General features: G+C 39.1%; 1 protein-coding gene across 1 annotated transcript in view; it reads right to left on the reverse strand.

Annotated features, from left to right (window-relative positions):
- The window catches only part of TENM1 (teneurin transmembrane protein 1), a 706272-nt gene that overhangs the window by 143332 nt on the left and 545053 nt on the right, over nucleotides 1–17887 (reverse strand). The window contains exon 18 of the mRNA XM_072956695.1: nucleotides 11536–11752. Within this exon, the coding sequence (XP_072812796.1) occupies nucleotides 11536–11752 (217 nt within the window). The remainder of the gene's footprint in view (nucleotides 1–11535; nucleotides 11753–17887) is intronic.

Genomic DNA, 17887 nt, shown 5'->3' on the forward strand with positions numbered 1-17887 from the left:
ATTTGGGCTAAATCACTGCTGCTTCGGGGCCCTATTGGAATGCAAATACCTCTGAGTGGTTGGGACAAAGGGCTTGTGATGCCCTCTTATTCACTGACGGCATGCGATGAATAAAGAATCCTCTTTTTAGAGTGTAATTTTGGGACTGTGGTATTGGTCCTCAGTCCTTTGTGGCAATCTGTCTCTTGTATACACCAGTGACTCTCAAACTTGATCACGCACCAGAATCACTTGCAAGACTTGTTAAAACACAGACTGCTGGACCCCACCTCCAGAGTTTGTGGTTCACAGGTCTGGAGTGGGGCCTGAGAATTTGCATTTCTAGAAAGTTCTCAAGTGATGCTGATACCACTAGTCTAAAGACTGAACTTTAGGGAAAGCCGAAACAGTATATACTCTGCCAATTAAGGGGTATGCAGTGCGGAGGGAGGCAGGAGGCGTAAACCATACACAGGCAGGCAAGTCACCAACTGGTTCACAATCTTACCATTATGAAATCTGTGAGGCATGAATTTTTAATTCTTCCACACAAGCCTCTGGAATAGGGTTCGCAAAAGTGTAGTTTGGGGAGTCATGTTGAAACTGTCACGACAAAGTGGTGGTTGGACTACAAGATGAACTGTAAGGTCCCTTCAAATTCAGAGATTATGAAATGGAAGAATATGTTTTAACCTGATTTATCTGTCCCCAATAAATGTCAATTTCTTTCTCTCCTCTGTCATTTTCATTGGTGCTTGTATCTGTGCTATGACACTTGTCATAGCCTGTCTTGGATGAGAGTCATAGGTCTGTCTTTCTTAATAGATAGTCACTCCAGGGCAAGGATGGTGTGATTTTCTTGTGCGTACGTCCCAGGGCCTGGTGTACACAGCACATGCTCAAGAAAGCTTCATCGAATTTCAACTCAAATATTTCTATATGAAGTTATAAGAGACTTCCAACCTGTCCTCACAGCACTACTTCAAGGATTTCAGAGACCACTTTGAGGTTCCTGTGTGACAGATGTCTTACATTTCATTGACTAAAAGCCAGCATTCTGGATTGCGAATTACGACTTTCTCATCATGAGAGTTTTGTTTGATAATTGACTACTTCAGGGAATTAAATAGTACCCCTGTGACTGGAAAGAATGAATGAATAGTCCTCCTCAGATGCTAAATTTATGAACACTACCCCATTATTCCTTTATATACTACCATGTAATTCAAATACACGTGAGGGTTCTAAATATTCAGATATTTGGGGGGTTTCCACACATCACATGCTCATTTTTTGATATATGTTATCTAAACTGGTACAGCACCATGAAAAACATTTAGTGTTATAGCATAAACCCATTTTCACATTCTGAAAATGCGAATGCAGTGAATGTTCATATGCAATCCCAACAAAATCTCATTAGTTTTTACTTAAATAGAGCAGGCTGATTTAATCCTACTCCAATGGTCACTAGCCCAAATAAATAATACCTACCAAATGGGTAACATTAAAAGCAGCTGGGAGCATTACCCATCAACATTCTAGGACTTTGGGAAAGGTGGTGCTATTGAAAATGCAGATAGCTTTTTAAGCAGAATTATTTTCCTCATGGCTAGTGATGTTTCAAGTGAAACAAAATGGGGGCACTCACCCTGAGGTAGGGTGGTTATTTTCCCATCTGCCCTGGTAATTGCTTGTCAAAAGTAGGCTTGCGTTGGATGCCTGAGATCCCCAAAGTAATGGGAAAAAGATCAAGTGTTTTGAAGCAATAAGAAAACTGACGACACAGTCACATTTTCAGGACCGTGTAAGTGCCAGTTTGCTTCATTTAGACACATGACTATTTTTGTCCAGAATTTGAATCCTGAAATATTTGTCCTGGAAGCCCTTGCAACTCTTGAATAGTCTCAAGTTTTATTTTATTTTTTTGGTTGGTTTGTTTTTGGCCTGTTTTACACATTACTCATTATGGTTTATCTTTGTAATCAGCCTTCTGGGGTTTTATTAACCTCATTAACCTTTCCTGTCACTTCTCTGTGAATCTGCCCTTCAAATAATGGAGAGGCATTAAATATAGCGCAAGTCGGCCTTGTTGGCTATATCCTGGTCGTGGGTTACCCTTCCCTCCAGGGAGGAAGAAGTGTGGGCTACCTTGGCACCCCAGTTCTACCTCTGACTTGTTAATAATCACCAATGTGACTTTTCCTAAGAAATGCAATTACTCTTGGCCTCATTTTTTCCTTACGAAAAGTGAGAAGAATACTTCTTCCCTGTCTTATCCCCAGTCACCTCACAAACACGCCGTAACAATAAAATCACCTAGTAAAGCGACTGCCTTTTGAACTAGACCTTTCAAATTATATTCTATTATGTACTCTAATAATACATATATTAATATATACACAAATACATGCATTTGCATAAATAAGATATTCATGAGGCACTTACTATGAGTCAGGTGCTGTGCCAGGCACTTTCCTTATTTTATTTCACTTACCATCAGTATAACCCGGAGTAGGTACAACTATTAGCCGTTTTAAAAATGAGGAAACAGATTCAGAAAGGTTTTAAAAAATTGCTCAAGATAACACAGCTAGTGTTAGAAGTGGTGGAGGTCTTGGACCTGCACTCTAAAGGGCCTAAGCTGTAGATTTCTTTAGTCCAGATGTAAATAATGTGGCTATAAATGAAAAGAAAGTGCTCACCACAAAGATGGCGCCATCCACAGGATGTCACTACTTGGAGGCATTTACCTACCGTGGAGCACTTTCCACGTGCAGTCTGGGTAGCGAAGATGAGCTACAAGATGTCATTCATTCTTTCTCCCCAAACTTGCATTTACTCTGCCCTCTCTAGGGACAAGTTTAGATGACAGAACCAGCTAAAGTCACTGCAAGCAAATCCTATGGCTGAGAAGTAGGTAATAAGGATTTGAGCCTTTCAAACTGCAATCTTAATTGAGCGTTAATTAAGATAGATAAAACATTGGAAAATACCTATTCACACTGAGATAAGCTGTAGACAGCTACTGGTATTACTAATCACCACTGTTAAGCACCTCAGAACATCTGAGTTTCAAAATATAAAAAATCAATTGAACAGCTTTTTAAAGAATTGTGCTCTGATTTCTTTGCCTAAGAGCCTTTGCAAAGAAAAGTCACACATTCTTTTTGGTACCTTACAGTGTTGACTGCTGATTTCGGGAGCTAGTCAGCACTATAAATCTTGGAACCCTCAGCACTTTGTAATTTTGTAAATGTGTCTTGAACATGTGTTTCCTGAACTTTAGCATTAGACAAAATAGTTGTCTGAAAATCAGGAGATCCCATCTTCACACACGTAACACCTTTCACATAAACGAGATCAAAGTGCTTTATTAGCAAGTAGCAACCATCTTATTTCTCACTTAGGATGACAACTGCAGAAGTGATAAGCAAAGAAGGTTGCTTAGGAAAAGCAATGTGGGAAGACAGAGAGAATCACAAGAAATCATGGCAGAGCCAAACCAATTTTGGATCCCTTTTCCAAATGTGGGCAGGTTATGTGCAGTGCCTCCCTTTAGAAAGAAAGGTGAACACAAGACAGATCTGTAGGTGCTGATGCCTTAGAAAGAGCTCCCCTCAGTCCTTGGTTTACCCAATTCATTCAGTAATTGTTGCCTTGTGTGTTTATCAGCCCCTAGTTGTGTACCTGGTATAATGTTTCTCACATTCTTAAGATTAAAAATTCACAAAAATCTGCCATTAGCAAGTAGACTTGGAGGTCCTTAACCTCTAGATTCATGAAAAACTTAAACACAAAGCATACTGATTCAAATTTGTACCTTAGCAAAATTACGAATGATTATGTTATAGACCTTCTGGAGGTTACCTGGATATAGACCAAACTGTGAATGTTAACTCAATGAATGCTTTAATATTGCAATAACATTGTATTTCCTTATAAATATTCTAGAATATAAGCTTTGCTTACCTCTTCTTTTTCATATTTCCAAATCAGGATGTGGTTTCTATGTATTTGATTTCTTTTAGGTTCAACACTAATTGAAGAAGATCTACTTTTTTTTTTTTCTTTTCACGACTAAATAGTCTAGGGCTTTTGCTGATTTCTCTTTCTCCAGGTTACTCAGTTTGTCTGGGGTATTCAGTTTTTCTGAAGGACAGGCACCCCATCCATTTAGTAGTAAAACCGAGTACAGTAACCTGTATGTAGTAATTCCCTGAGAAAGATTTCTTCCGCCTTTCCATTTCACACAAGGCCACAGGATCATGATTCAGTAGTCCCTAAAAGTGACCGCCAGGCTCTGGCTTGTGTGAGACTCTACTGCATCAGGGTCCAGGTGGCAGGAAACATGCATGCCAAGATGATCTAACATAGATGGGTGCTATGAGGTCTCTGCTCTAGTGTCATCTCCCCAGAGAGCATTTCCTGGACTACTCTGTCTAAAATGGTCACTCTCTGTCCCTAACCCTTCTTTATCTCACTTGACAGTACTTAGACCTACCTGACATTTACCTTTTTCATTATTCTCAGTTTTCCTCGCTCGTCTGTATGGGGATGGCAAGTTGTCTGCAGCAGCCCCAGAGTCTAGGACAGCGCCAATCACCGAATAAATAAATGAACCAAGTAAACACAGTCATGTTCATCAATCTCAAGCATGAAATGATTAATCTTCCGCAATATGGATTATCTTGAAAGCAACTGTAGGATCTATTATTACAAATGATGCCAAAGTGTGGTTAATGGGAATTTTTTCACTGTGGTAAATGGGAACTTTTTCTCATGATTGTCTTTCCCCCTTGAATTCATCTGTTTAATACAAACATTTAAAATTGTATTAAACATCATTTATAGCCCCAGATGTCAAAGAATGAAACTTCTTGCAAATAGTTAAGCTGCTCACTGTCCAAATAAGCTTTGTGTTTTTCCTCACAAGTCTTCAGTAGTCTCCTGTGTGTGTCAATTTTAGCAACTCTTCATGCTTATCTGAGTCAATAAGTCTCATTTCTAAGTTACTGCTGAAAACTTCCAGGTCAGTCTCACTTCTGTAATTGTTTAATGACTTTGTCTTATTTCTTAGAATACCTCTTGTCTTACATCCATTTGGGTTACTTGTCTGCCCCATCAAGGCTGTTGAATTGAGTTGATGAACCCCAAGCTCTCTGATGTTCCATAATCCATAGAATTTATTGCAAAATTGTAATTAATTTAATTATTTATGTATCTACTTGATGTTTTGACTGCTTCCATCACGAGAATGTAAAGAGAGTTTAGTGAATAGGGGGACTCTGCCCTCCATCTGTGCAGTTCTTGGCACAGAGTGGGTACTCAAGAAATACTTGTTGAATAAATGGGTGAACACATATCCTCACCACTTTTTAAAAGATGAGTTGATATTAGGATATTAGATTACACTAGGGATGGCAGAGGACTTTCGTATCTCTTCTAGAGGAACTTAAAGTCCTCAGTTACTGTGGAAATACTAATATTTCAATAAAATGTACATTAAAAAAACAGTAATTTGTATGTGTCATGTATAGTTATTCTTAAGTCTTAGTCAAATGCAAGATCAGCAGCTTCTGTAGCAATGACCATCTTCCTGCAACCTTCCCCTTAACCTCAGTCTTGATTCAATAACTCACTTTGCCATTCACAGGATTTCAAATGGTATATATGTTCCCAGATCAACTAAATGCAGAAAAGCATATTATACTAAACAAGTTATGGTAAGTAATTACGGTTGTTACCAGGTATCATGAATAATCAGGAGCATGAATCAAGATTTCATTACTGAGTGGGGTGTAGTCAAGGAAGGGCTTGGGTAAGTAAAGAGTTTGCCAAGAATGCCATGCTGAAGGCGTCTGCAGCACTTCAGTTTGTTTTGGGGCACTGGGCTTTGTTTTTTTCATGAGCCGGAACACCAAAGCGAGCCAGTTCACAGCAGTCTTCCTACTGACTTCCTGACAGTGCTCCTTATTTTCTAATTTTTTGTGGGTTCCAAATTTTGATTATCTAGCCCACTGAAGGCAGAGAGGATTACTGATGCATACACAAAGTTACAAATGATGTCAATTATGGACAGGCTCTGACAGTGGTGGAATGTTTCATAAGTTAAAAAAATAAGAGTAATTACTTTGCTACTGTTATATAATCACTTCATCTTTTATGAATTTGTTCCTGTGCTATTTGGAGAACAGCAATCCTACCTTTAGGCTGCCTCTACATTTGGGAATTGACTTATTTGAGGTCCTAATATCATCTGTGTGTTCTGGGCAACCGAAATGAGTTTTTCATTAGCAAATATGAGAAGAGCACTTCAGTATCACTACAACTAAGCCTCTCACTCTTTCACTCACTTTTTTTTTTTTAACCTGTTTTTTGCCAGATACTGTGTTAGGATCTGGGGATACAGCGGTATGGTAGATTAAGGATGTTCACAAATTCTTTGAAACTTTTCTCATCAAGAGGTGGGATTTATGACACTCCCTTTGAATCTGGACAAGCTCTGTGACTGCTTTGATTAATGATATATAACACAAGTGACATTGGTACAATTTTGGGACCCAGGCCTTAAGAGACTGGTATCTTCTGTTTCTTGTTTCTTGGAACACTCCCTTTTGGAGCCCTGAGCAAACATATAAGAACTCTGACAAACTCAAGGCTGGCTGCCATGCCAATCGGAAGCCCAAGTAGAGAGGCTCTGTGTAGAAAGACGGGTTCCTGGCTGCTGTCCAGCTGTTCCAACATCCAGCTATTTGAGTTCTCCCAGCCATGAGCCCACAAGTCATGGATTAAAGACAATCCACCCTGGCCATACCCTGTCTGTATTTCTTTCTGTTTTTTCTTTTTTCCCTACCTGATTTTCTAACCCATAGATTCTATGATTCATGAAATATAATCATAATAAATTATTTTAATTCATTATGTTTTGGAGTAGTTTGCTGCATAGTGAGAGCTAATCAAAACAAGGAGAAATAAATCAGACTTGTCCTCACAGAACTTAAGAGTTAGCCATAAGGACAGTTCAGAGTTTATATAGACACATTCCAGCGTGGAGCAAGAAACTGAAATACAGCAACTTCACACAAAGTTAGAACTAGAAAAGAAATCTATCATCCCGCTCAACCTCTTGGTTTTGTAGCCTGTTAACAGTGCTGTCATGTGCTTAGTGCTTATTAAGTTTGGTCCCAACTTGAACTTTTCAACTAAGGTGATTCCACCAGAAGCAGGCACAAGAAGCTGCCACAACCATGCCCAGCAGTGTAACTGCAAAGTTTTAGATTTTCAAATTGTTCTTAAAACTTACTCTAAGTCACAAACATAAGTCAAATGCCTCTTGACAGACACATCCTTCTCATAGAAAGTGAACATTTCGCTTCTACTAAGGTGGGACCTGGGTGTCGATTAGCCTAAGGTGTGAGGCAGACAGAGTGTACATCAATTTATTCATGGGGTACCCTAGTGAATTCAGGGTGGAAATAGCCTTCCATCAATTTGATTTTTAGCTCATGTTTAGTCACTTTTTTTTTTCTCTTTTTAAACCAACCGAGCAAAGGTTCAAAAATTTAGGAAAAAGATAAGATTGGATTTTTACAGACTCTCAGGGAAACAGATCAGAAAGAAAAAACAAACACTTGAGATCTTTCCAAGGAAAGCTATAGAAGCTGTGTAGTCCAGAGGCTACAAACTCCGAGAGGCATGTCATATTCATAGTCACAGTCCATCCAGAGGGGCAGCTGGCCCTCAGCTCTGGAACAGCGATGCCATGCCTATGGGCCCAGGGCTGTCAAACTTCATCAATTTTCTAGAGAAGGAAGACACTCCAGTTTTTATGTTAGATCTCTTAGTTTCTAAGTATTGGGCCAAACAAAATACATCTGTGGGCTGATATTAAGCAATCTCTGATGTAGACAACTTGATGTGGATTGATGGGGGGTGGTGTCAGCCTCTCTTGGCTACAAAACAGACAAATGAGTTTGGCCAGGCCTTGCTGTCAGCGGTTGCACTAACCCCGGTAGGATTTTCTTTTTTAAATGTACTTCTCCATTAGTAATGGCGAGTGAAATGTCTGCCTTTGCAAATTACTGCTGTCGTTTAGTTTAATGTACTCTTGTTTTTACATATTTATAAAAACCTTTTACATTATTAATAGTGATTAAATGCTTAGACACTGAAGATCAATAATGCTTCTGTTCACCTATTTACATTATTAAAAAGTAATAAGTCATACAGGGCACGTAGAAAATGTGGTTTACTTTGTAGTCATGTTTGGAGTTGACTGAAAAAAAGAAAGAAACTCAGGCTACAGGGTAAAATGTATTTAAGGAAAAAACAGTAAGTGAGTTAGGCTGGCTGGAGACTCAACAGTGGGCAAGTGGCATGTAACAGTGACATCACACCGTCACAGGGCACAGGAGGTGCACATTCCATGTGCTCTCACCTGCCAGTACGGCCAGCTCAGAACAAGAAAGGCTAGTCTCACTTGGATGCACAAGGATGAATAGCTATTTAACCTTTATGTGTCCTTGCAACAGTTAGTCACTCATATGCCACCATCTTTAGCTCCAAAGGCCTCTGATGGTGGCAACACTCAGCAGTAAGTCATCCTCGTGGGTCACATTTCCCCGGTAGCAAGTGAGCCCCTTGGCAATGATTTCTTTATTTGCCTACCCAGCTCTCACTCAATTATGTGGCAAAAGCGAAAAAGCAGAATGGATCCCCTGATTACAGTACCTAAGTATTCTAGATCTGTCTGAGGAGAACAACCCCACAGTCAGAGATGTCTAAGGGCCATAAGTCTTTTCAGGGTCAGCTAGCCCAGCTTTCTAAGAAGCCAAAGTGCCCAGCATAGTGGTTTAGAGGTCAGGCTCTCAGAATTAGTTGGCTTGGGTTCAAATCCTAGGTCTGACACTCATAGGCTGTGACCTTGGGCAAGTGACTTACTTGACATCTCAGTTCTTGTTGTCTCACTTGAAAAGCGGAGATCATACAAGTGCCTACCATACAGGGTTTTGGTAAGGATTAAATGAGATAACCCATGTAAAGGCTTAGTACAAGACCTGACACTTAAGAAGTGCTTAGTAATAATTTACATGTAGCAAAAGTCCCATTTTAGCAGTTGTTCAAATGTGTTCTTCTACCAAGTTCATTAGCACTGGCTTGGAGTTCATAAATAATATCATTGAAATGTGATAAAATGAACTGGATTTTAAAATATATTTAAAATACACTTGGTTTCAAACTGTCCTGTGTTGACCCAGATGTCATTTATCCAGCATAAGTTAGATCCAAGTCACTAGGCTTATTTAAGGACCAGTTGAAATGGGGCAGCAGTGGTGTAACAGAAAGGTTACAAGAGTTGCTACGATATAAATTTGCTGGCTGTGTGCTGTTGGGCCACTTATTTAATCTCCCTGAACCTCAGTTTCCTCATGTATAAAATGCATCAAGACTAATACCTACTTAATGGGGATATGGTGAGAATAAAATGAATAATGTATGTCTGAGAGGTTCGCAAATGAAAAAGTACTATACAGATGTAAGAGCTGGTAACTATTATTATTTATACTCTATGTGATCAGAGTTGGATTGATTTTACCCAGAGATACCCTGAATAACACTGCATGTGTTGATTTTTCAGAGGAAATATACTTAGACTGCTTGTCCCCACCTATTTCCCTTGGAAAAGTCCTGCACCTTTTCTGACAGGTTAGAGATGTCTGTCAGAGCTGAGACCACTGGATGAAGGAGGTCGTCGTTCGGAATTCAAATGTGACTCGCGGAGTCAAATGATAACTTGGAGCCTTTTACAAAAGAATGAGGAAAACTCAATCAAACCCGGAGGAGGAGAAGGGCATTAAGCACCACAAGTAATAGGTTTGTTCTCTCTGTGAGCGGCTGGCAAGCGCTGCTGGAGCATGAAGCTGAACCGCAGGGGCTGAAGTTTCTCTCCACTTTTCTAAGTTTATTGCTCAAACGCCCTCCTCTGGGTCACAATGACTTGTCTGCCGTCTCTCTTAGGTCCTGACTTTCTCCCTTTCCTTGAGTTCAGTGAGTCAGTTAATACATATCTCCATGTCACGGAGGTTGGTATTTCATTTATTTATTTGTTTCCTTTGGGACAGACTTTTCCTTAAGCAAGAAGAATGCTTTTTGTTTCCTTTGTTCCTCTGCTGTGCAATAAATAAGTCTTCACTGTCTAAATAATTACTTTGACTGCAGCCCATTTGAAAGTTACTCCAGAGTTATTACTGAGCTGGGGGAAACACTTCAAAATGGGGATGACTGAGTCTCTTGGAAGAAGGCAAACTTTGACTACATCCCCTGGCAGAAAAGGCCTTTCTTGTGATGCATTGGCATTTGGGTTTTGGGTTCTGTCAGAGACTTTAAATAGAACTTAAAAGAACTGCACAATAATAAAAATAATAAGGAAGTTTTAAGTTTCAATAACAGTTCTAGTATACAATCTGTGGGAAGGATGCTGAGGGTTTTAAATTTACATGCACATTTTCCTCCCTTTTTCAACTGTGTATAGGTCAAGACTGAGTTGTAGTTTCCTTAGACTGTCACGCATATCAATATAAACATTTGGCCAAGTTTTTCTTGGGGACAGATAACACCTCCCAGGATGCAACTGAGTGGGTGGGATGTAGACAGGAGTTCCTGGACAAATACCTTCATTGGTTCCCCCCTTTTTAATTACTGTTTATAATAGTCTAGAAGCTAGTGAAATATTAGAAACAGAGTGAAGGAAAGAGTTTACTTCCATGGTTGGGGGAATTTGTTTTTCTGTTTCCCTCTGGTCCTCACTGTGTCCGAAGTGAACCTACAGTTGCCACAGCCATCTTGCTACCAACCCGAGAATGAAGCTTATGATGAAGGTGATAGAATAGAGAAAAGGAAAGGACCTGGGGCTTTGCTGTCATTACTGAACCCTTACGTCGGCCAACCCTCAAGCCCCCCAGCTGCTCGACTTTGTATTCTGTTTCATAAATAATATTTAAACATGTTTAATGGTAGCAAGAACAAAGAAGGACATTTTTAAAAGAACAGAAATGTTGACTTCAGTGACTTACTTACATCTAGTGCTAATAATGAAACTATATCACTGCTGAAGGTGAAGCAGAGAATAACAATGAGCAAATTCATGTTATTATACTTCAAATGAGTAAGTTAATTTCAAAAAAATTTATTCCCTTAATGGGTTGGACTTTGGTCTCAGGTCTTTGGTGATAATTCATGCATTTGAGCTTTCCTAGAAGACAGATTTTCACAAGTCTGGCATTTCACTTTAGGATGTCAAACTCACCCAACTCTTTCATATGACACCATGAAATAAAACTTCAAATTAAGCTTTTGAAATTTAAGAATTTTTCAAGGGATCAATCCAGAAGCTCAACAATAAATTTGCAAATTATACTTCTGTTTTTGTCATTAAAAGCCCCATTTATACTTTACTACGAATAATATACATCGTGTGTGTGTTTATCTTCCTTTCACAGTTAAGGAAAAACATGACCACTGTTCATTAAAGAATAACAATAAATACACATATACCTGCTGTCAAATGAGATCTCAGGAGGAATGACATGAGTACTGTCCTTGCCAATGAGGAATTTGATTCGATCATAGAAGAGTCTTGAAGCATGTTGTGAGAAGAGAGGTTGGCTTTGCTGAATGAGGTCAAGAGGATCGGGTGAGCCTTGACAGAGTGGACTTACATAACAGTTGCTTTGTTGACAACAGTCGGGGTCCACACAGTCAGTCAAACCATCTGAAAAAGAAAATTTTGAAATTTAGCTTCAAAAGAAACAATATAGCTTAAAATATGCACAGATGGAGAAGAATCTAGAATATAGCCAAAGGTAGCTGTCCATGTTTTGAGTTTAGAATCTAGTAAATTCACGTGTTTCTCATGAATTATCACTCACTCTGAGTTTATATGGCACAAGAGTGAAATTCAAACTATGTTGTTCATAAATCTCTCCTTCCTGAATCCTCCAGCATTTATGGGCTGGACTACACTGTTCAGCATTTGAAGAGAGTGTTCTGTTAGGTATCACTCTTTTGAAGTTTCTCCTTCCTCAGCAAGACCATTCCTCCAGGATAGCAACTATGTCTTATAATTTTCTTGATTTTCTCACACCATGTACACTTATGAATATATAGTTAACAAATGCTTGCCAATCTGAATTTGTATTTTTAAATAATTCTCCCAATATACTCGTCTAGTCCTAATTCTCACAATAGAGGTTGGTTCTTATGGTGACAGTGTCTAAAGCAGGGCAGTGATTTTCAAATGTGTAGTCAGTTACCTGGGGAGCTTATTAATTCTTGAGTCCCACCTATTGAAGCAAAATTTCTTCAGAGCCCAAGATTATGCCATGCTTAATCTCGGTGATTCTGAAGCATACTAAAGTTTCAGAACCACTTTTTAAGGAACCTGCAGAAGCAACTAGAGCTTACTGGTTCCTAACAGCAGTTATTTGAAGTAAACACTAATAAACCTTCAGTATACAGTGATGAGTGGCTCTCTTTAATTTCCCAGACCTTCACCATTTACTCCAAACCCCTGAATCCACGGTTGTTCCAATAAATAAATCACATAAAAGCTTCATTCTTTGGTAGAAGAATGATGTAGGTGGGGGACAGGGGTTACAGGAGGAGGGGAGACTATTGAGAATATAATACAGTTGTTCCTTAGTATCTGAGGGGGATCAGTTCCAGGACCCCTGAGGGTACCAAAATCCAAAGATGCTCAAGTCCCTTATATAAAATGGGGCAGTATTTGCATATAACCTACGCATACCCTCCCATATACGTTGTCATCTCTAGATTACTTATAATCCCTAACACAATGTAAATACCATGTAAATTGTTGTAAATATAATGTAAATGACATGTAAATAGTTGTGAGGTGTGTGTCAAATTCAAGTTTTGCTTTTGGGAACTTTCTAGAATTTTTTTCCAAATATTTTTATCCGTGGTTGGTTGGATCCAGGGATGCAGAACCCACAGATACAGAGAGCTGACTGCAGGTGCACAACACTGTGCTAGGTGCTTGGGGAAGAGGTGAAAAGACCCTTTTCCTGTTTTCAGGAGCTCAGAGCTTAGCAGGAGGAAGAGGGGGCATAAAACAGCTGACTCTTAGACCAGTTAAAAATGTAGTAAGTGTCATAGGAGCGTTACATGCGAAGAGAAGAGGCTGGAGTGATTAACTGAGCATATGGAAACTTAATTCCACACCTAATAAGCCGAAAAAAATTAAAGTCCTTCCAAGGTCCTTAAAGTAGACAAGTAGCTCTAATTTAGATGCTTAACAAGGGTAAACATAAAGATGCTAATCTTGGCTTGCAGTGGAATAGGGAGATTCAGATGGATCACCAGCTCCTTAAGGCTGATGATGAAAGTTGCTGGCACCGGTTTCGTGCGGCTCTTTGGCTCGCTCTCCCTCCCTTACGTGGCCGCTCCTGTTGAGCTGGAGGGGGATGTACCACAGCTGGGGGCAATGAAAGCCAGGAACACCAAGAGAGTAGGCGTTTGGAACAGTAGCCCTAGGGCACCCAGGAAATATTTTTCCCCACATGAGGTCCTTTCAAATTCCCTGCACTGTAGACACTACTTTGATTTAAAATGCAGTTTGCTGCTTTCTAGCCTACGCTGTTTGTTCAGTGTATTTTTGCCCCTGATTTTTACTTCTCTGTATACATATTTCTTTTTCACTGATGGATAACTTTTAAGTGTGGATTAGTTTCACTAAGAAGTTCCCTTCTGCTCCCCTTTCTCCCCTCATTCAGCAAATTATATTAACAGATTTTCTATAGATTTAGATGCCACTACCACCTCTCTCTCCAATACGTTGTTCTCAGCCTCCTATTAGCACATTATCACTTAACTCTACTAATTAAACATCTGGATGCACTGAAAAGCTGGCAAAAATATCAGTCTGATTAAAACAGTTTGATGTCTGGAATTGGTACATAGTGTATTAAACAATGAAAAACTGCTTTTTGAATGGGCAGTCACCTTTATCTTCCAATTGGTAATAAATGCACTAGTAACAATGAGATTGGGCATTCACAGGTTTCAAGCTGTCAACCACACAATTCTAACTTATTTTTGAAAAGAAATAGATTTTAAATAAATAGTCATGCCCAAATGATCTTCAAAACTGGACTCTAAAATGAAACACAGAGCCAATTCAAAATTGGGACTCACATTCTCATCTAGTTACGTGTTATAAATTCCAAGCTAATGTTTCAAATGCAATAATTGCCTATTATACAGGGCTGACCCTCTAAGGCCTCTGTTTTCTGAGAGAACAAACAGCAAGACTTCAGTTGAATCTAGAAAGGCTGCAGGAAAGCTGACCAATAATGGTATGCAACCCCCAAATTATAATTTGTAGGTAAGCCCAGTACATGGGCAAAGATCTACTTACCAATTATCACATTGGATAACACTCCATACAGTATGTCTAGACTGTTACAAAGAAGTGCAAATGACAGTCACACTGCATGTGTGGGTTTCTTTCTTTTCCTTTCTTTTTTTGTGGCTATTAATGGTTCTTTTATTGTTCTGAATTGGAAACTGTGGCACCCTCCTGACAGCTAGATTCAAGGTGTCAGATATGGACACATCAAAAGTTAACTTATTTTACTTTTAGGGCCTGCTCCAAAAAGAGGGAGGTTAAACTATCTTAAAGGACTAAACACAACATTCACTGATCCTAGCTTTGCTGAACAGTCAGGGCCTATGACAGTTGGCTCAGTTGGGGTTGAGGAAGATCAAGGAACACTGGTTTTCTTCTGTGCATGATCGAGTCACTCACTATTAAACTTTTACCTCCTAGATGTTATGCCCTTGGTTGAAAGCAAGACTGGACAAGGGAATATGAACAATATAGGAAAACCCCCTATTTTCCTAATCCTTAAAATGAATTTACAAATATATATCCTTTTAGGGACAGCACCCATGTTATCACCTTGATAAAAACGGACAGCTAGGTCATGGTAGGCTATCCAAAAGGATTTGGAAACACATAAAGTTTAGCTAACATTTGTTGGGTACGGTGCTGGGTACGGTGCTGGGTACTACTTCTACGTATTTCAATTAAATCCAGGCAACAACTCTGTTAGGCTCACATTCTCATCTCCATTTTACACATAAGGGAGGGGAGGCTCAATGTGGTTGCACAGTTGGAAGAAATATGGGAGTCATATTACCAGCCAGTGTTCTGACTACAAATCACACATTCCACACCTACATCTAAGCAGTATTGCTAGTACTACTGATGTAGGCTGTAAGACCTCCAACTGCCTGATTCATGTCGCATTTAGAACACATGAAGTGGTTAGGGTGAAAGATCAGACGACTTTGACTCTAATCTTGACTTTGCCACTATATAATCCTGGACAAATCACTGAAACTCCTGGATTCTGAGTCTCCTAATCTACTAGATGGAGGTAATAAAAAGACCTACCCTACAGCATAGTTGTAAGGATCACATGCTGTAATAATCATAAAGAGCTGAGCACAATACTTAGGGTTTAGTAGCTAGCACTCTTGATAAATGTTAGTTATTGCCATTAACCAAATTCTAGACTGTAGAGACTGAAAGAGTCTAGGGATAGAATTCTAGGGGTACATACCAATGGTCTGCAGTGGCAGCTTAAAGTGTTCAGATTCACTTCTATTGACCTGCCTTGTCACTGGCCAGAGGACAGTTAATTTCTATGTAGCCTAAGCAGTTCGTTGGAATGTTCATTTTGTGAACTCTGCTTGGTTAGGTTGTCAGAGAGGTAGGATCCTATGTGACTCTAAACAGACACTAATGCTACAGTAAATATTTATTCGTAGATTTTCACAAATTCAGAATTTGTTATCATTTGGACAGGGGCTGGATTGAAGCTTAACCTTTTCAGCATCTGTAGAATAGAGGGTCTGCCAAGAAAATTAATAGCTGAAAAAGAAGTTGAAGGGCTGATCATTCAAGTGATTCAGTGAACAAAATCTCCTCAGGCATCATAGAAACCCACAAACAATGGACTAATTATGAATCACTCATGCATTTTTACTAAAGCAGACCCCCTACTACACACTCCTGTTGGCTTAGTTGTTGCTGTGTTATGCATTGAAAGTAACATGACTATGTTTTCTTTGGGAATAGTCTATAATTTTTTTTCTTTTCATTTATTCAGTCCGACTTTCACCCTAGTATTTTGCTGTATTAGTGAAAAGAAAGTGGGAGAGCTCAAGTGCATTTAGGATTGGACTTGCCCAAATCCTGCTATAACCTACAGTCATTTTTCTACATGAAGAAAGTAAATTGTTTTTATGCCATTAATGTGCATGTCCTCCTCACCTGCCATCAACGGCTTCCCAAATCGCTCAGAGGAAAAGCCCATGTTCTGACAATGACTTACTTCCTCACAGTCTGGTTCTAAACTGTCTCTCTCTTACCCCTCCGACTTTACTTACTTCCTATTACCATATCCCACACCCTCTTCCTTCCAATTCCTATGCCTGGAATGTTCTCTCCACTATCAACATGGCTAACCCCTCACCTCCTTTAAGACTTTACTCAAATGCCACCTTCTCAGTGAAGCTTTTTTCTCTGACCACATTATTTAAAATTCCACCTCTGTCCCACCCTCCCGATTCCTTTTTTCCCTGCTTTAAAAAAAGTCTCCATCACACTTACCACCTTCTATCATACTATTTAAAATGGTTTTTTTTTTTTTTTTGGTTTCTCACCTGCCTCTCACAACTAGAACATAAGATCCATGGAACAAGGATTTAGTCTTTTTTTATTCATTGCTATTTCCTCAATGACTAGCACAGTTCCTGGCTCGAAGGAAGCTTTCAATCAATATTTTTTGAATGAATAAATGGACGTCCTCAAAGTCCTTTTTCTATGACAATCACAAATTTACCTGGAGATTGATAAATGTTCAATCAGTGCCTTAAAATAAATGTTACAGATTCTTCATTGATACCACACCTTAATTATCCACTTTATATTACTGTATTTCCAACACTATCTCATTCATTTTCATAACTGCAAAGTAGGAAGATGGCAGGTAATACTAGCCTTAGTTGATAGACATGTGACAGATCCAGTTAGAGAGTGATTAACCAATTCTAGACTTTAAATTTTCCAACTTCCACTTATATCTAGTATCATTTGGCAGTTTAGGCTCTCATAACTCAGTGATGATCTTTTAACAAATGGGTTGCTTGGAAATGAGGATGGTATGGCAGAAGAGTATACTTAGGTATATGCTTTCTGATGCCCGGTCTTTTGTCCCAGCTGAATCTTAAAAGTAAATGTGGAGAAGGGGCCTGGCTCTTAAACAGAGCAACTATTATCAATTCATTGCTCCTTCTATTTCACTTTCCTATTTATTAAAAACTGCAGCATGCTGGTGACATTCAGAACATGAGGCTTATTGATCCATGAGCTTATATGTGTTCATAATTCACCCATGGTGCTGATTTCTAGATCTAGAAACACTATATCATAAAACAGGCTCACAAATAGCTGTTGTTCTTAATGAATGGTGACTTGTTATGAAGAACGATTCCTGGAAGATCATTCTCTTTTACGCAATTAACTTATTGATTTTACCAATGAATGTGAATACAGACCACTGGAAGAGTTTGTATAAGAGAAGCTTGGACAAATACGTGAGAAATATGTAAAAGATCACAGGGGAAAAGGCTGTTTTGATTAAATACTCTCATTCTATATCTTTTTAACCTCCTTGACAATCTTTCCACAATATCAGAAACCAAATAAAATGTAATCTCTGATAGCTGAAGATCTTACAAAATTCACAGTGTTCTGTATAATCTGGCCAGTGCCTACCTTTATATTTTCATCTCCCACCAATCTCTGCCTGACTCA

Source organism: Vicugna pacos, chromosome X, assembly GCF_048564905.1.
Source record: "Vicugna pacos chromosome X, VicPac4, whole genome shotgun sequence".
NCBI classification, from domain to species: Eukaryota; Metazoa; Chordata; class Mammalia; order Artiodactyla; family Camelidae; genus Vicugna; species Vicugna pacos.